Raw genomic sequence first — 20,647 nt, 5'->3', positions numbered from 1 at the left:
TTAAAAACAAAAACAAAACATAGTCTCAAATCGTCCCCGTTTGCACAATCTATCTATTATTTGAGTGTATCCTACATAGCGGTATCCTTTGGATGGGACTTTTGCGTGTAATATCAAAATAATAAGCACGATTATGGAATTGTATAATCCTCTGTTCCCTATTGACTTTTCCTTTGGTGTTTTTAACTTCTTATCTACAATTTTCCCCCAATCATCCTTTTGTCAATCGTGGCGAGGCCGTAAAGCAACTAAAATCGACGTGCACTTATTTGCAGGTCTTAGAACCCAATTTTTTATGGACTCATTGTTGTAATGGAAATACTCTCGAACCAATGTTAAATTTGGTCCATTACACATTACAACAATGTCCTGGGTGGGGTTCCTGATCTCCCATAGTGGGCAGGGAAGGACTTACTGTGTATTCTATCCTCCTGTATCTGTTTTCCAAGTCTTGGAGTGAGATTACTTGGTTTTGTCCTGGCCCTGACTAGGACTAGGAGGGAAATAGTCAAATGTATAGTTAAGAGTTTTGGGCAATGATACTTTTTGTCTTGTAAATTTTCTCTCAGTTATGTCCTGTATTATGTTTAGTTTATTTACATTTTATATGATTTGTAAACATTTGAGTGTTTCCCTTTTAGTCGGAACCTGTGCTTGTGTACGTGTCTGGATGAGACTTTTAGGTGATCTCAAACTAAATATTTGATAGTGTGCTCTTGGAATCTACATCTGTTTCCTATTTGAACCAATTCACCTTCGTCTTTCCTTTTCTTGAGTGCTTTAATTGTAATTCTAGAACTTTTTACTATCCTATTTTCTTCCTTTTTACTGTGTTTTAAGCGCCGTAAAACCCTTAATAACAAAAACAAAACAAACAAACAAACAAAAAAGACAATGTCAAATCAAGCCCATAATTGCGTTCGGATGTCAGACCTGCAAATATGTGTATTTAGCCTTAAAACTGAACATAGTGCATGCATGGGAGCACAGATAGATATATTGTTGTTTATGAGTAAAGAAAAAAAAACTTGATCTTTTTTTATAGCCCAAAATCCAGTTAATATGCTCAAAATGCTTTGCAATGGGCCCCAAGCTACGCGCATTGTCCATATTTTCGGGTGTGATAGCTTAACGCAATAATGGACTTGTTTTAACCCTTATGTAATGAAAACTATTTAACGTTGGTTTTAGAATAATTCCATTGTAAAATGAGCCCATAACTATTTAAGTTGACCGACTTGCGAATAAAACTCGTCAGTTCAAAACCAACAGCAACACATAGGACGATCCATGCCATGCCGCCTGTAAGGCGTTTTTACATTTAACAAAAAAAAAAATAAATATAGATACTATGCGCTTGGCTAAGAAGCTCATAACATTGCCATCCGGAAGTATAACGGACCAACACACAAAACTGTGTACCCATGAACGTTTATAGTCAGGTTAATACAGTTCAGTGAGCATTACTCATAAACGCGGATGGCAAAAAACAATAATAAATACCAGAGTGACGTCATCTTCATTCTATCTATATGTATATATCTTTATTCGACAGAGATTGTTGTTACCGGCCAGGTACGGTACTCGGTGTATTCTAACACGCTCTCGGGAGAAGCCAAAAAGCGTGCTGAAATCCGATACTCATGGGAGGCAACGACTTATTGTGTAGACAACATTCGGTCACCCAGCTCCAGGGTGCCGTGCTGTAGAGCGTACTGTATTGTTTTTACACCTGAATGTGGTGAATGTGAATAAAGAGCTATTTTCCAAGGATTAACCTGTACACCGTCTAAGCGGGACTCGAATAGGGATCTGCCAGTTTAAAGGCAAGTGCCATACCCACAAAGACACATTGTTTTTTTTGTTTATTTTTTTGTTTTTTTTTTTTTTTTGGGGGAGGGGGGGGGGGGGGGGGGGTTGGGGAGGGGGAACTATGTAAATTTGATATCAATATTCATTTTATTACAATATTTAAATTGACAAACACACGTAGTATTTACAAATTGGACATAATATTTTCATCCCTTAAAACATTTATATCTAGATATCCACCGCATCTGCTGATACAGTATTCGCTGGGTTCTTCTAGAACGCTCTCTCGGAAGGAAACCAATATATTCAGTCACTCAGCTCCAGCGTGTCGTATTCCAGAGTACACTAGGCCACCCGTGGTAACTTAGGCCACTTACTGAAAACAAAATTGCTTATTTTAAAAGATAAATTACATGTAGCTTTTATGTTTTAAATAATTAAAACCCAATATATCTAATAAGCACTCATGAATTTAACTTTTTAAAAAGCAATCTTTTTTATTCCAGCAAGTGGCCTAAGTAACCCCGGTTGACGGAACCGTAAAAGTGTGGCATATCGATGGTCGGTGGATCAAACGTCTGAAGTCCCGATTTTCACGATCGGCAGATCAAAACTCTGTAGCAAAACTCGTATGTAGATTTCAGAGTTTTGATCCGCCGATCGAGAAAAGAGGGACTTTAGATGTTGGGCAGCAATGTCGGATATCTAAATATCTGTCATTCAAAATAACTCCTCAAGTTCTTCCTCACACTTCTGTCTCAATCGTGTACATTATAAATTATAGTAGAGAGAGTGGTTTCTTCGGGGAGTTCAAAGTTGAGCTGTACAACCCTTCTATTTCTGCCTCATTTACAGTATATTAATATATATTTAGAGAGTATGGGATCTTCTCGGTCATACTAAGGCCGTCATACAGTTCTTCATTGCATAGTTATTAATCATAACATCTCTTAGAACTTGATATCTGTACACATTCCAATCAGCTTTTATCTGCAGATTTTCCTGGAGTTGGGCCTCTTTTGGGTAGGGAGCCGTGAATTCCTGCACTGACAGCTTTACCCTCTCGTCTGCGTATTTCAGGAAGATTTTCTTTGACAACATCACGATCTCAGCACCATTGCTGACCTGGGAAAAGAGACACAATTTTGACCGAATTCGATTTTATCACAACATGAGAAAGAACATACCAAGCCTGACAGCCGGAACTAATTTTGCGTCGATAGAAAACTGTTATTTACATTAGGTAACCATTAAAATGCGCTCAAATCGGTTCACAGGAACTGCCAAGCTAACAACACTTAATACTTAATACATGTATGTAGGTCGAGATATTACATCTGCAGCGGCGTGGCTATATTGGTTGATTTGGTGCCTGGCACCGCACCCATCTTTTAAAAATGGATTACAGCAATTAAAGAAAATAAAACTGAGAAATGGTAAATACCGCCTCTTACTTATTTGAGTAAGTCTTTTCTTTATTTTTTTTTTATCTTTCTTTTGTATTTACAAATATAGCATTTTTAAAAGTGCAAAAGTCATTTTCTTCTGATTCTGACACCACCTTATACTGTAAGCATGCCACGCCACTGTACATCTGCTAGGTACTACTACTACTACCATTACTATTGTATTTTAATTTTCGACGGAGACAATGCTGTCGAGGGCCAAATAAGTAAAGATTATAATATACAGATTATGTAGGGCAATCTCACCAAAGCCACTTCCGGTATGTCGCTCTCACTCAAATCCTCCTCAGAGAAAGACACCGTGTTCATGCCCTGAAGAAAAATAATTTTAAAAGTAAGTAAATAGATAAATAGTTTAAGGAATATATAAATTTAAACAAACATTTTTTCCTCCATAAGAAATTGGGTTTACAAATGTGAAATTTTCAGAAAGAATAACATTCGCGTTAAAAACATCCTTTTTACATAAAGCAATGTAGCAAATGAGTAATAAATATATATGCATTTATCATTATAATATTTTATACTGATGCTTTTGATGATAATATCAAGTACATATCTATCAAATTAATGTTGTTGACCACTGACATATTCCACGATTTGGTTTTTAGTTAATCAAACAGAATGTTGGTGTTAACATTTTGATATTATGTTATTAATTATTATTTGCGTTTACTGATTTTTATGATTATTTTGGCCCAACAAAATTAGAAATGAGTCTCTAAGAACAAATATAGATAAAGTGAGCATAGCTACCACTATAAAGAGACGCAAAGGAGATGGTTAAGAAGACGCGTTGCCTGTATGGAGGCAGCTGCTTTGCCAAGAATTGCTCTCTGCTACACGGCAGATGGCAAAAGACGAAGAGGCAGACCCAAAGAAACCCGTAGACGATCCATGAACAAAGAACTTAAACAGGCTGGCCTAACCTGGAATAACATCAAAATGCTGCAAACAGACAGAAATGGAAGTCCTTGGTAGATGCCTTATGCGCCCTATGCCATGGTAGGATTAATACACTTAGATACCCACGGCTCCCAGACATTCGTCATAATTGAAACAATGGCAGTGATTGGTAAACAGCGAACTATACATGTTTTACTATCTAACAAAAATGCCAACTTTTCTACCGCTTGACCAATAGAACCAACACAGAAAACTATGTTTAAACTTAAACGTTTAACTAGTCACTCATTTGGCGGTATAACAACAATAACAACGATCAGAGAGAGGACTATTTCATGCACGTTATTGTTCATAAACAACCAACTATGTTTGAGCACATGTACAAGTGTGTCACAAATTCCATCTTTTGTTTGGTCAAAAATCTACAGGTTAATTGAGTAAGTTACTTACAAAAATGTCCCTGGAGTTCAGCTTCTCCACAGTGACAAACACGTCTTCCTTCTCATCTCTCGCTGACTGAATGGCTTCTGGGACATTCAGGTTCTTTTCCTTGAAAGTTTTGTGGATGCTGTTGCTCGTAGGGATGACCTGGGAAAATGTTCATCATCATTATATAACGTCTCGTAATACAAAATAAAAAAAAAAGAATACATGAACATATTTATATAAAGCGCATTTTCTAGGGTTTGCCATGCTCAATGAACCTCACATTGTTTAATTATTTTTTTCCAGCAGCCATATGGACTATATTTCCATTTCATACAGTACCAGTCGCCTGTTAGACGTCCCTTTTGATCTGACACTCTCACAATATCTATCACTGCCTATATCAAGGTCCTCATCATCACCTGGGTGTAGTGGGGTAATTGGTGTAAAGTGCTTTAACCCAAGGACACAACATCGGGAACAAATTTTTCTATGATCACTGCCATCTATCCGACCATTGATCATACTTAACATTGTTTGACCTTTGGTAACAAGACGAGACACCATACCTCTGAGCCACGAGCCACTCTGAATATTAGATGACCTTTCACCTCAAAACGGTATTATATCGGTGTGATTTAAATTCAAAGACAAAAAGAAAATGATTTTTAATGTCAAACATGCGAATTTTAAAACTTAACTTTTGAACAATTGAGTGAAAAAAAATGATTTCATTGTAGAGAGTGAATTTAATTTCTTATCTTTAAGGGAGCAGATCAAAGTAAAAGATCGGGAACTCGAAGATATAGACACTTTCTGTTATCTCGGAAGTATAATAATATTGACAAGGATGGAGGCACGGAAGCAGAGATGAAAGCACGAATAGGAAAGGCACAGGCTGCATTCACATCTTTGAACAGAGTTTGGAGAACTAAAGATATCTCCCTTCGACTAAAGCTAAGACTTTTCAACTCAAACGTGAAGTCTGTCCTACTGTATGGATGTGAAACTTGGAACGCATCACAGGCATGTTTAAGGAGGGTACAGATTTTCGTAAACAGGTGCATGCGTAAGCTACTCAGAATAAAATGGATGGATAGAATAAAAAATGAAGAAGTATGGAAAAGAACACAGCAGAAACCAGTGGGAGAGGAAATAGGGAGAAGACGATGGAGGTGGATTGGACACACGCTTAGAAAGAATGACTCAACTATAACAAAGAAAGTATTGGACTGGAACCCTCAGGGCAGAAGATCAAGGGGAAGGCCACGAGGAACATGGAGAAGAATTAAAGAAGCTGATATACAGAGAAGTTGTAAGACCTGGAATGAGATAATAAAAAAAGTTAGCTCGGGATAGAGAAGGATGGAAACTGTTTGTCTGTGGCCTATACCCTGACCCAGGGTGAAAAAGGCAATGATGATGATGATGATGATGATGATGATGATGATGATGAATGTTCAATTCTAGATTTCTATTCATTTGAGTTCAGACCAACGTACTCTTATTTGCAGGTCTGATAACTCGAATTATTATGGGCTCATTTGTTATCAGACCTGCAATATGTGCACGTTGGTTTAGACTCAATTTTATTCGTCTAGTTAAATCCGACATTATACCAAATTCATTCGATTAGCTCCAAATTATAAATCCTCTCTTACCAGAATCCCTTTATCCATGGATCTGCTCATGTAGGCGAATTTGGAGTGGGACGTGCCCGGTCCAGTGGCGTTGCGTGGTTGAATAGGAGGGAGGGATACAGATGTCGACCTGTCACTGGTAGGGGGAGTCCGTTTGAAATATGGCTGGCCTGTATTCGTGGCACTGGAAGGAATAGAACAAGTAATAAAATTCAATAGTCTAATGCCACGCCCACCCAGCAAAGAGCAGCTTGGTTCTAAATAAAGAAAATCGGTACTTTTTATTCTTCTCGCTGGCTAGAACTTTTTCACATGTCATATGATCAGAATGTATAAAAGTTAAAACATGAGCCGATTTATGTTGTTTTTCTCCTCTAGATATACTTACGCGTCGGAGAAGTATTTCATAAGGGCGTCTGCCATTGTTCCGATAGTTTAGAACCAGATACTAAGTTACTATGCGTCAATACTAGGGAAGTGACCTCACGGCTGTTGAAGCCTATTGGTGGTTAGTATTGATTTGTGAACCATTTTATGCAATGCTCAATTTCATTCTAACAAAAAAGTAAATTAATTTGATCATAAATTTGGCGGATTTTCACGAATATATCATGCTCAAATGTGCTTTGCGATTGTTCATTTATTCCCCCAACTAGCCATATGGAACCAAATGTTCATTTCAAATAGAACAAGGATCCTTTTAGGCGTCTTCATTATGTCAGGACTCTTACAATATCCGTTACTGTCTGCAGCTAGTTACTTGTTCACACCCAAGTCGAGTAAGAGTAATTTGCTCACAGCGCCTTGTCTAGCAACAAAAGATCTTGGCCAGAATTTTGTCAGCCATCTGGTCACTGACCAAACCCAACATTGTTTGCTATTGTTTCAATAAGACACCAATTTTACATATGTAATCATTGACTGTTTTCTCCACGATAACAGTTTTAGCGATGAGACTCTGGATTCAGTTACCAAGTGCAGGTATTAAGTTGCATTGTTATGAAGGGAGAATGAGGGAGCACAAAACGATGTGCTGTTACAATATTCAGACTTGAGTTAATATACAAAAGCTTGCAATTTCGAAATTGATCATCACTTTAAATGTCTTAAATAAAAATAAAATATAACACATAAACAAACACGTTGAAACACAATCTTAAGAAGCGTTTTCTCAATTCTAGTGATTACGTTTTAAGGAACCCTTATAATTTCCATTTAATATCGTAAGTAACTATTTTACTATGTCTCACTTCAGTGCTCGCAGGATTCTGGCACGCTCTCGGGAGAAGCCAAAACGCGTGCTAGAATCCAAACGTGCTGAAATTCGATGCGTTTCATAGGAGGTAATCGATTCATTCGGTCAACCAGCTCCAGCGTATTGTATTGCAGAGCATGCTGGGATTCGGAGTACTAGAATCGAGCGAGTGCTGTACTTGTAACCAGGAACTGCACTTGAGTCTGATGGGTTAATGCTTGTAGGGAGATTTTCATAGAAACGCCGGTTGGACAGACGTTTTGTTACTTTTTCACTCATCTGGTCATTGGCCACATTTATTTTCGTTTTGTCATCAAGTCGTATATGTAGCATGTGGCTCAGTCAATATTCATATTGCTGGCAAATAATCACCAATTAAATATTCATAACGAATATATATATATATATATATATATATATATATATATATATATATATATATATATATATATACATATATATATTATATATATATCGCAACATCCACTAAAAATGCTCAAAACGCTTAAAAGGAGTCCCTAGTCAGCAGCAACACTTGACATGAAAGACAAGGCATGACACCTTTTAAGACGATACATATTACACCTTCTATTCGACAGAGACGATCTGTTAACTCAATTAACACCTGAGTTCGGTGAGAGAATGTGATAAAGAGCCTTTTCCAATGACACAACTTTGCGCCACAAAGAGCGGGACTCGAACCTGAGACCCGGAAGACAAAAGCCGGACACTAATATAAACCTGAGTGTGTAGAGCCCGAAATGAAACTCACCTTTGGAGGTCGGCGATCTCTGGTATGACAAGTTCTCCAACACTCGATGACTTACTTCCTCTGCTTTTATTTCTGTCTGAAGCGTTCGACCGACGACTTACTCCTTTCTTGCTATCTTGGCTAACTTGCTCGGCAGCCTGAAATATCAAATACTTAGTGTTGCTTTTACAAAAATAAATTTTCAGGAAATGGTGTCATTGATACACCGTATACAGTTTATTCAAAAGGGTTATACTCGATCGTGGTCGTGTGTTATGAAAGTCACTATCATCCTAATCTTATTTTCCTTCTTCCACCACTTCTCCTCCTCCTACTACTACTATTACTACTACTACTACTACTACTACTACTACTACTACTACTACTACTACTACTACTACTACTACTACTACTACTTTTCCTATTCCTTCTTCTTCTTCTTCTTCTTCTTCTTCTTCTTCTTCTTCTTCTTCTTCTTCTTCTTCTTCTTCTTCTTCTTCTTCTTCTTCTTCTTCAACCCTATCGTCCTCTTCCTTGTCCTCCTTCTACCTTTACCCCCTTCCCCACAACCATCCACCATTCAAACAGAATTGTAGGACTGATACGATAATTAATATATAGAGACTGTCGCTGGGTCCAATCGGTGTAGATGTTCATAAATCAACATTATCATCATGATCACCTATCGTAACCGGAAAATACCAAAAGAGCGGAGATAGTAATTTTGCCAGCATACCAAAAGAGCGGAGGGTTACTGTAAACTCTTTAAAAAAACCAGTGGGGTTTGAAAAGTTCGTAGCTGTTTCAGGATCATTGCTTAGTACTTACGATCTTTCTTAATTGTCGGGGAGTGTGCTTGAAAAATATGTAGTGATTTAGAAGCATGTGAGTTTATAAGTGTGTGAGTTTAGTGTGTTTCTCGTCCGTGTGCTTGAAAAACATGTACCGAGTAAGAAACGTGTGAGTTGATTTAGTGTGTGTTTTTATTTTGATAATTTCGGGATTCTTGTCCGTGCTTATTGTAGGCATAACATAGCCTATCATTGTTAGAGACACCGCGAGGTTATTTAGTGTGTGTGTGTGTAGTTTGATTTCCAAACTCTATATTATAAGATAATTTCGGGCTTCCATTCTTTCTTCAACTCATCTGTATGGACACGTTAAAAATATCAAAGACCCAAAAAGGAGCTGACTGCGTTGTCCTAAATAACTACACTTATCGGTTGGACTATGCTACAAGTCATGGGGACAAGTACTGGCGATGCACAGTTAAAGGCTGCAAATCAAGAGTAAAGACAGACGGACAAGTAACCACAACGCTGACAGCTGTAACAAATCACAATCATGACAGAGACTACAGAACTACAGAAAAGACGATACTTCGAGCTGCTGTAAAACGTCGGGCCGAAGCTGATGTGTCAGAAAGACCAGCAAAAATCATGAAATCAGAACTTCTCCAAATGGAAGAGGCGAACCTGGTTCATAAAGACATCATCAACGTAAGAAGATCTATCTACAGGCAGAGACGAAAACAATTGCCAAAACTGCCGAAAACACGAGAGGACGTCCACAGAATACTGAACAACGACTTTCATCCAACCACATCAAAAGGTGAAAAGTTTGTCCTGCATAATGATGATGGCACCGGAATAATCATTTTCTCAACAGACAGCAACTTGAAAGAGCTGTGTTCAGCACATGTGGAAGAGCTATTTGTTGACGGAACTTTCAAGTCTTGTCCTCCCCAGTTCAGTCAGATCTACTCCATCCACTGTCTGAGTAATGGCATCTACTGCCCCCTTGTATTTTGCTTGCTACCATCAAAAACTCAAGAAACCTACAAAAACATGTGGAAAGCAATCCTATCCCTGTGCCGTGAGAGATCACTTTCTTTCCAGTGTAGACAGTTTTCCATGGACTTTGAGAAAGCAGCCATGACCGCGCTTAAAACGTTGATTCCAGACGTCATTGTAAAAGCGTGCAACTTCCATCTGGGACAGGCTCTTCACAGGAAAATCCAGCAGCTGGGACTCGGAAATGAGTTTCAAACAAAAAATGAGGTTGGCAAGTGGCTGACCTACACTTTTGGACTTTCGTCTTTGGATCCGTCGGAGGTTGAGGACAGTTTCGCCATGGAAATGCAGAGGGGGATTTTTCCACACACTAGGCAAACAAATAACAATAAATAAAAATAAGGTTTACAGTAATCTTGTACATTTCTTTGATATCGGGCGCCGCACCTGTGCCCACTCCCTCCGCTCTTTTGGTACGTGTTTTTCCGCTCTTATGGTATGCCTCTCCGCTCTTTTGGTAGACACCTATCGTAACCGTAGTTGCTGTCATCAACATAATCACAATTTCTGTTTCTCCTCGTTCTTTTCTTCCCCTTTCTCTTCTTCCTTATCATCTTTTACCTCCTCATCCCGCTCCTTATACCATTCTCCTTTCTTACCGTTCTTACAGAGTCGTAATATTCCGTCATGGACCGATACAACTCTGGATGTAAAGATTGTCGCCTGGTCCAGTCTGTGTTGATGTTCAGTCTACCGGCTGCCATTGACGTGTGGGAAGAGAGAAAGGTAAGAAAATTTCATGGTTTGTTCACGTTATCTTTGAAAGAGTTAAAATAAATTAATAAAGTGTGAACATTGCCATAGCATTTTATCGAACCTCTGGTTCTTTGCGATACAACTATGGATGTAGAGACTGTCGCCTGGACCAAATATATTTTCACATCAGATAACCGAACACAATAGGGTAAAAAGTGTATTGTAAAAAAAAAACGATTCTAATTTTATTGGAAGTGTAAAACCCCTCTTCCGGAGGACTGGATGATACACGCTTCTTAGAAGTTTGGAACCAGAGGAGTGGGTGGTGTCACGTCAGATTTCACTGCCCTGTTATGGGTTTGGTTTAACATGGAAATGGACGCTCTTATGCCTCTTATGGTTCACACTATTATGTTATGACGATCGACCCAATCAGCAAAGTCCGGTCCGCATTCGTGCACCGTCGCAAACCCGCCTGGTAGCATCGTCACAACACACCTTTCGACTAGATGCTCTGCCGTCTCGGGTTCTTGCCCACAGCGTGGACATATTGGACAGGAAGTTAGACCCCACCGATGTAACGCACTTGCCGTTAGGCAGCTCCTCGACCGAAGCCGATTCGCAGCTACCCAGTGTCTCCTCTTACTGGTATCAAAGCCTGGCAACTTCTCACCAAGCTTAGAGGAGAGTAGGTCCCCGCCCCCACGAGGGATTGAATTCGTCCAAACCGACTTCCATCTCGTATGTGCAGCTCTGTCCGTAGTCAGGGATTCTGCGTACAAGGGTTGCCGGGACCTATTTCGGCTCGAAACGGGGGCACCGTCCATTATGCGCATAAGAGGGGTATCCCCATTCCCTCTCTCTTTTGTCTTACTCAGCCAGTTTCCCGTAATCGTTTCCCTCCGGGCATCGGGGGGCTGGATCGCTGCCATTTTCGGGCCCCATTCTCTAGGGGTTGTTGCTAGCGTTCCCGACACTATGTGCATCGACTTGCGAAGTTTTACATCCACCTTCTCAACGTTTCTGTTTCTACCCCACACTGGAGCACAATACTCCGCGGTGGAATAGCAGAGTGCCAGGGCGGACGTTCTCAGGAGCGCTTGGCTAGCACCCCAAGTCGATCCCGCCAGCTTCCTCAGAAGACTATTCCGCTTCTCTATCTTCCGGGCAACCCCTTCGAGATGCACCCGATAGGTGCGATCCAACATCACCCCTAAATATTTTGGATGCGGCTCATATGGGAGTGGCTGGTCCCCGACTAGGACATTCAGTTTGCGGGTGTGCCAACCACTGCATAAGTGAAATGCAGTGGCCACAGTTTTTGAAGTGTTCATCTTCAGGTACCACTTGTCAAAGTAGGATTTGAGTCTGGTGACGTCCTCGCTGAGTACGCTCTCGAGACGGGTCCACACTTTACTCTGAGTAACGAGTGCCCAGTCGTCTGCGTATCCCAGCCTCAGGGAGGAAGTGTTCGGCATATCGCTAATGCAAACGTTAAACAACATTGGCGCAAGTACCGACCCCTGAGGGACCCCATTCTTCAGTTTCCTTACTTTGCTCGTGACGTCTCCCAGCGCGACGTGGAATTGCCTTTCCCCTAAGATCGAAGAAAACAACTTCAAGGTCTTTTTGCACCTTATGATTTTTGCAAGTTTGAGCATCAACCCATCGCACCAGACCGTATCGTACGCCGCTGATAGGTCTATAAAGACAGCACCTGTTTGCTGTTTTCTCTCGAACCCGTGCTCAATTTGCTCTGTAAGGGCAATGACCTGCTCCGTGGTGCACCTCCCTTCCCTGAAGCCTGCCTGCTCGGGTGGCTGGCAGCGTCTAGGGCCGGCCCCCATCGGTTTAATAGAACACGCTCCAACAATTTGTAAAGACAGCTCAGCAGCGATATCGGTCTGTAACTGTCTGCCTCCTTCGCCGGTTTCCCTGGCTTCAGGATGGCAACTATCTTCGCATGCTTCCCACATTGTGGAAGCTTTTCTTTTGCAAGGACGTGGAACATTGCCTCTGCTAGCCAGGCCCGTGCCCTGGGGCCCAGATGCGTCACCATATCGGGATATTCACCATCTATCCCTGCTGCTTTGCCGTTCTTCACTTCGCTAATGGCTTCACCCACTTCTCGGCGACTTAACGGGGCCGTCCAGTCCGACTCCTCCGCAGGTAGCGAGTCCAAAATCGTACGGTACGCCTTGCGGACACCGCGCTCAAAAGCCTGATAAGGGACCCGCTTACTACGGTTCTTAATGTTCTTGGCAATTGTGTCTGCCTCGCATTCCGGTGCAGCCTTCGCATAATTCCGATCTGGGTCCAATTTCTTTATCAAACGCCAAGCGTGGCGGCTGGAGTGTGTAAAGTCGAGACTTTCCACGGTCTCCTGCCACCGTTGCTTCCTTCCCTCTGCCAGAGACTGAAGTAGTCTATCGGCTGCGTCCTGGGACTGGGTCTGCTGGTACTCTCGGTACAGCTCTTCCGACTCTGCTGTCCAGCAAGGGGTGTAGAATTTCCGTTTGCCCCGTGGAATAGAGCGTTGAGCGCTCTTAGCGAGTAGCCTACTGACTCTGGTTATATTCTTGGACTTGGGAGGAATGGCAGGGCAGACCTGCTCGATATAGGAACTGAATTCCTCCCAGTCAGCCTTCCTGAAGTTCCAGCTGCAAAGTGGGAGAGACTGCACCCTCGGTATTGTCACCCCAGCTGTGACAAGAACCGGCCTGTGCTGGCTATTCGGAAAATCCCCGAGGACTGTTCGCTTCACCTGCAGCGGTTCACCGTTCGCGCCTTTCGTTACGAGGGTGAGGTCTGGAGTATACTCCTTCTTATGGCGGGTACTCCGGAAGGTACCCTAGGCTGTAGGATCGTACACTAGGTGCAGATCATTACAGTCCATCCATGAGCGGAGTTGTCTTCCTGCCTCGTTGCAGTCTCGGTAGCCCCATTCGTGATGGTGGCTATTAAAGTCTCCCAGACAGATGGAAGGATGGCTGACCACCGGTACCGGTGGTGTAGTCCAAGTCGCTCTAGGTGGTTTGTAAATATTATGCAAACACAGTCCACCTACTTCCACGGAAATTCGGTTCACCCCATTGCTGTCCGTTACGCTCTCAATGACCCTTACCTTCGATGGCTCTTTAGCGTAAACGCTAACCCTCCTTTGAGCCTCGAAGTGTCCTCGCGTTGGACCACCGTATAGCCTGGGATCTGGAATCGGGAAGATTGCGCGCTGAGTAAAGGTGGGTCTCCTGTAACAGGAGGATATCTACGCAGTGGGCCGCCAATAGCTTTGATAAAAGCTCATTTTTTGCCATACTCTGGCTCTCGACGTTCAGGGACAATATGTGCGTCAGTTCGCCATCCCCGCCGTCGCATTTTCCGATTGGCAGGCCGCGAATCAATTGATGCATGGGACGTTTGCTTTTTTTTTCGGACGTGCCGACGACCCTGGCGACACGAACGCGGTCTTATTTGGCTAGGCGGCAGACCGCTTCGCCATTGACGGGACTGATTGGGACTCGACATGAAGATAATAGTGTGGCGCCCGGGATAGGGCTGCTATTCGGGCACCGGGTTGGATCAAATTTAGTCACACACCGGGGCGAGAAGCTCATGTGGCTCGTTGGCTCGATACCCGGGATGGTCTCGGGACGGTCTACCGGGATATACACCTTTGCCCTCCCGTGTGGCTCAAGCCCCCACACCACTGCAAGGTAAAGATCCACGAGGGGGGCTGTTTGGCGTTAGCTTGTTTCCAACACAGCAATAAGCCGATTATTTGCACACGTAAACGTCGACAATGTTCTATGCTATCTAAAATGGCTTTTGTATACTCCCAGTAGACGGCATGGGACAACATTTCCAGTTTATGCAACTCATCTCACCAGTTGGTCGTCTTTTTGTACTTACACTTTTATGACCGACATCATTATCTATAACCAGGTACCATCTAAGTCAAGTTGTTTAATCTTTAACGTGCTTTACCCAAGGGCATAATACCTGGGCCAGAGCTCCAATTATTGCCAATTATTGTCATTGATTTTGCTTTATTTTAAGCTTTTGAGCCAAAAGGGACCCAAAAAAAGTCTTTTGTAAGGGTATGGCAGTCTGGCACGTACTTACCAATGTTGGGCAACTGGAAATCCTCCTTCTCTTCTTCTAGTCGTTGTCTTTGTTGCTGTTTAGTCCGTGGAGTGACAGCTTTTAATCTCTTCAGTGCTACACAAGACCCCTTTCAGACAATAGACAAAAGAAAAAAATATAATATTCGTTTTGGAAAGTTAGCTTTTAAAGAAAGAATGAAGTTGAGGTAACTTCCGCTCTCTTTTATTGTTTTAGACTGCCTGTTGGGTGATACGTTCTCACTAAATTCTTTCAATCAGACCTTAAACGTTTAGACGATAACGCATAAATTTAAGTATTGGTGCTATTCATCTGGCGGTCAGAAATTGTATTTTACTTAAATGTCGTATACCATCGATTGACCTTTGACTCTCGATAGGGAAGAAAAGTCGTGTCATCAAACACCTCTACTCTTTTGGTTTATGAATCCTTGGGAATGTGTATGCAACCAGTCCTTCTGGGTACTAATAATGAATAGGTTACATAAATGTTCTATATCTATTTTAATAGCAGGGTGTATAGGCAGATTCGTTGGATTAATGGAAGTAAAACAGCGAGGATGGGTGATATTTATTTTACGACCAGCATATACTTAGACTAGAAAATCAGATGCCAGCACTCTGAAACCAAAAGATGAATTACACAAGGTATGTATTCAGTTCCCCGGAAGAGTGGTTTTACACTTCCAATGAAATAGGAACCAGTTTTTTGACATCACACTTTTCTTCCCAATTTGAAAGTAGCCTTCATAAACTCCAAAACGCAAGAGTAATAAATATTTTATTCTACCATTCGACAGTCTCGCACCCATTACATGTAAGCAACTTACAGCTTTGATAAAGTATATCCATTCACTTGCTTTCCCGTTCTCTGTGATCAAAGTACCACGTTTGAAGTAGTTGATGAGGCACGATCCTGGGTCTTCCTTCAGATGTTCAAAGGGCCAATGTCTCAGAACAGGCTGTTGTCTGGAAGAAGAATGACATTTTAATATTGATGATAAACGTGCAGTTGGATAAGCGGCGCCTTTCACATAATAATATTTTGGTTTTAAAAAGCAATCAAAATACAGTAGATAGTAAGATGGTTCTAAATAATCAGCATTCCGATTGGTGATTTTGAAACAAAAGATGGGTAAAAAGTAGATAACCACATTATATTCTGAATACATTTACAATGATACTTTATAACGCGTATTAATTCATTCTTGAATTTCGCTTTTGCTTACTTATAGTTCCTGATAGAGAATACATAATTTACTTATCTATTTATTTTTATTATTTATTTATCTATTTATTTATTTGTGTAGTGATTTATTTATTTGTTCATTTGTTTATATATTTATATTTATGGAATGATTCTTGCGTTTCGATGCAGTGAAGTCTCTGTTTTCAACAATAATGGCACACAATGAAAAGACATTGAATAGATCTATTAATTATTTCATATATCTATATCTAATTCTAACTGGTGCGTGATTGCAATCATTTTAAAGTGCATCGAGCCTATGGTGTGTACTAATCATAACTATGCTCTTTATTATGTTTTAAAATCATCATTATCTAATTGAAACTTTCCCCCTGCACACATTTTAGAAAAAAAATGAACACATGCTACCAAATCAAGACATGATTTGGTATTTACTGGAAATGTGTCATGTTACTTATCATGTTGCTATGTGGTCTAGTGGTATGGCACTCGCTTTGGAATCGGAAGGTCCTGAGTTCGAGCCTGGGTGCATAGTTGAGTCCTTGGAGAAAGCTCTTTACTCACATTCTCCCACAGTACTCAGGTGTAAAATGAGTACCTGGCCGTTAACAGCATTATCTCTGTCCGGAAAAAAATGTAATATCGCCTAACAGGCGTCATGTCCCGTCCTACATGTTAAATGTTGCTGTTGGCCAGGGACCCCTTGTAAAGCGATTTGAGCACGTTTAGTGGATATTGCTCTATATAAAAGCTCAATTTAAAAAAATATCATTTACTTACTTCAAGTACGCGATATGATCTGGGTCCTCGCCTGGCTTGACGTTGTGCATAAAGATCTTGAGGAAGTCTTGTTTACCCACCACTAGCAGATCCATGGGTGTTCCACTCTCTACCGTTGCATTTCTCGGGGTCTTGAATATCAAACCTAATTCCTTTGAGATATTTGAGAAGAGATTTGAATATGACAAATCTTCTGGAAAAGGTTATTATTATATTAGCGTAGAAGTCATGCTTAAATTTTAGATTTTGAACTTAACACAAAGAATTTGAGTTCGAATAAAATACTTTTATTCAGGAGAGTGTATTTTGTTTCATGAATAGTAAAAGAATAATTTCCCTATTCCGATTATTTTTTACTTCAGATCGTAGCACTCCTGTATCCTTTTAGAATTATTTCTCATTCTTTGCACATTGTTGAACACTCCTTACTGTACCTATGTTTCAAGACATCTTCAAAACATTGTCTTTTGTAGCCTATGTGTTACAGTCTAAGATAGAGTATTAATAAACTGTCTCCTCCCTTATATAATGTACGGACCTTGGTTTGAGATGATTTAGATGAGTCAGATCGGGTCTAGTGTTTGGTGTGAGAGAGTAGACGTCTCTGTTGCCGGTAATGAAGGCTAGAGGCTGTTTTGTATATTATTTGAATGTCATCTTTTTATGTTTAAATGGTTGTAAGTATGATAATAATAATAATAATAATAATAATAATAATAATAATAATAATAATAATAATAATAATAATAATAATAATAATAATAATAATAATAAATAGCATTTGTATAGAGCCTTACCCCGATTTCATCATCAGGCTCTAGGCGCTAGTTGTCGAGGTGTCTAAGTATCGCTCGTAATAAATGTTAAATTGTTTAAACATTGTGGAGTTATTCCTTTGCCCAGCTAAAGACCATGTTCATCCTCTGTGTCTACTCCTTGTTCCTAGGTCGGTTCACCAACGACCATTTAACAGTTGACTCATCTATCTATCTATCTATCTATCTATCTATCTATCTTCACTTACTACATTTTGATATAGTGAGCCTTGAGCCATCCTAACTATCAGGTCTGTTTATGTTGTGGGCCGAATTTGTCTCTTTTTGTCCTATGACAATGCGGTTATTGTTTTTTTTTTCGATGACTACTATGTTACTAGTGTGCATCTGTGTGAGTGTGTCTATGTCAATATTGTATTGTTATAAATGTGTAACCAAATGACAAATTGACACTTTTTTAGGAGATGTATTATTATTATTATTATTATTATTATTATTATTATTATTATTATTATTATTATTATTATTATTATTATTATTATTTGAACCCTCTAAAACCAACCCTTAACACTTTGAGACATAAAGCACAATGGCTTTCGCCACATATTCATAAGAATTAAAAGAAAGAATAGAGTAATGTTTTTACTGCTTGTCCTTATTTATGTCTTAGACAAATATACTGTTGGAACAAACATAATTTTTAAAAACTTACCCCAAAGCTTTGACCCCTGGTCAGTCTGGCTACCACTCTGGTTTGCTCCTCTCCTGTTGCTTCATCTGTTTCTATTTTCTTCACAACGGCTGTAGATTAATTTTCAATAAACAAATGTTTCATTCTTTTAAGTTTAAAGGGGTTTTTAACTCACTCAATCCTAGAGATTTTTGCTACTGTTCAAAATTGGAAAAAATGTATTAAAAATGAACATGTACATAGATAGTGTTATTCAACCATCATTAACATGAAAAACAACTAAAACATTAGCTTTGATACTACGCCTATAATTTGTCTCATAAAAATGTAATAAATAGGCATGGGGTAAAAGTAACCCTGGTAAACTACGGATATCGTCGGTGTTAGGGTTGAATGAGTTAAAAGATCTAAAATATTCTTGCTATTGTTTTTTTTTTAATCTTTTAAAATGTTGTCTTTATTTTCGTTTGTTGATTATTTGCTTGTTTTCGTTATATTTTTTTTATTTTGTTAAAAATAGTTTCCTTCTCTAGACAAACGTAAAATTTAACCTAGACGTCTATTACCAAAATTCATGATCTTTAAAAAAATGATGAATCAAAAAGAAAACTTAGAGAGCATACGCTGGTGGAGGAATTTTAAGGATCTTATTTCTATTTGTGACCAATCGTCCCAAAACGGTATCCTGTCAAGGTGAATCTGATGAATAAAATTGAATTATAGGCTTAACTTTGTTTATAAGTTTAGATTTAAAACAAATGTCTTCATTGAAAAGATTGAACTTCGTTTCACAACTTTAAAAAAAAAAATTCATAATTATGACCATTTTAACTTTAAACTTAATTTTCCTCATCTCTCTATGTCCATTCTTACATAAAACCAGATTGGGGCGATCGGTCACATGGTATAAGTAAATGTCAAACATAATCAGATTCTACTGTGGAAATCTTACCTAATCCTGATAAAATGAAATAGAAAGCTTCAGGGTGATGGCCTTGTCTAATGATGTATTTCTGGGCTGGAACTCTGAATGAAAATAAACAAATGTTTTGTGTTCTTTCAAAAGGAAAAATCCGTAATGAAATGCTTTTGTATGTATATGTGATACAATGACACTTTGAATTATATCACAGTCATGGTAAGCGTCATGAGAAATTAGAACTCAGACACTCATGAGCCTTATGTCCGTCCGTGAACACGTTTTAAAAAGATAAAACCAAAACATGTATTATCTTTTGGGGATGTATGTAAAGGTCAATCATTTCTACATTATATAGTAATGAGTGATTAGTGAAGTGATCATCAAGATCGTTCTTAAAATTGTGTATTAACCGATTTTTAATTAACTAGACGTCTACATATTCTGGTAGACTGTTCCACATATCAATTAATATTTGGGTAAATAAGTTTTCACGGTCATGGTATTAGAACACAACAAACTGAACTTTTTTATTTCGCAATATCAACGTAAAGTGTTCAAAGCGCTTTTCAAATGGGCCCCAGTCTATCAACAACATTGGACATGTAGGAAAGGATGGGGGGGGGGGGCGCCTGTATGTGTTATTTGCTGTATTACTTTTTTCAAAAGAGGGAACGCTGTTACTGGCCAGGTTCCATTTTACACTTACATATTATTATATAACGCTGAGACAACGCGAGTAAAGAGGCTTTACCAAGGATTCAACTTTAAGAGCCGCCCACAGCGGACAAAGGAAAGTGAAAGAAAATAATAGGTACTTACTGTTGAAACCAGGCGACACGACACAATTGTTTTTGTGTGTCCAAGGGATATTCACTTAAACTCTGTAGAGTTTGCAGTCCCAGCATAACCTGAAAACAGAACAAGACATACGTGCTTTGTAACCTCATAAATAAATAACAATCCTAAAGTGAAATTAAAATTTCAATTTGATTCACAAAGACAAATAATGTAAATGTTTCGGATTTCCCAATCGTCAACAGAACACGATGAAAGGGACGCTGAAAACAAATGGGATCTTTCATTTTGTTGATAAAGGGAAACCCGAAACGTCCACACTTTTGAGAAACGGTGGCTTTAATTCCATTTCATCTTTATAATTCATTTCTTTAAGCTTAAAGCAGCCATATTTGGATTCTGCGCTTGTAAGTTCTGGTACATGGTCAAAAGTGATTGTCTTTGACAAGCTGGTATTGACGTCAAGATATCGTTCAAGACTAAACGTTTAAAATGTAGTCCTTCAGAGGAATAAAGCCAATGGAGCCGGAGTTTATCCCGTTGACTG

General features: G+C 39.6%; 1 protein-coding gene across 2 annotated transcripts in view; it reads right to left on the bottom strand.

Annotated features, from left to right (window-relative positions):
* Positions 1 to 1,940: 1,940 nt before the first annotated feature.
* LOC144970430 (uncharacterized) overlaps positions 1,941 to 20,647 on the bottom strand; it is a 43,009-nt gene continuing 24,302 nt past the window's right edge. For both annotated transcript variants that reach the window (XM_078910059.1, XM_078910060.1), the window contains exons 9-20: positions 20,125 to 20,213; positions 19,336 to 19,409; positions 18,405 to 18,493; positions 16,917 to 17,068; positions 15,757 to 15,895; positions 14,928 to 15,036; positions 10,709 to 10,806; positions 8,278 to 8,414; positions 6,272 to 6,434; positions 4,635 to 4,772; positions 3,525 to 3,590; positions 1,941 to 2,937 (exon numbers count right to left, since the gene is read on the bottom strand). In XM_078910059.1, coding sequence (XP_078766185.1) covers positions 2,707 to 2,937; positions 3,525 to 3,590; positions 4,635 to 4,772; positions 6,272 to 6,434; positions 8,278 to 8,414; positions 10,709 to 10,806; positions 14,928 to 15,036; positions 15,757 to 15,895; positions 16,917 to 17,068; positions 18,405 to 18,493; positions 19,336 to 19,409; positions 20,125 to 20,213 — 1,485 coding nt within the window. In that variant the 3' untranslated portion in view covers positions 1,941 to 2,706. The remainder of the gene's footprint in view (positions 2,938 to 3,524; positions 3,591 to 4,634; positions 4,773 to 6,271; positions 6,435 to 8,277; positions 8,415 to 10,708; positions 10,807 to 14,927; positions 15,037 to 15,756; positions 15,896 to 16,916; positions 17,069 to 18,404; positions 18,494 to 19,335; positions 19,410 to 20,124; positions 20,214 to 20,647) is intronic.

This window comes from Berghia stephanieae, chromosome 4 (assembly GCF_034508935.2).
Source record: "Berghia stephanieae isolate SIO BIC M18660-M18661 chromosome 4, UCSD_Bste_1.3, whole genome shotgun sequence".
NCBI lineage: Eukaryota > Metazoa > Mollusca > Gastropoda > Nudibranchia > Aeolidiidae > Berghia > Berghia stephanieae.
Note: the sequence above shows the minus strand (reverse complement) of the source record. Positions and strands in the feature narration are given on the sequence as shown.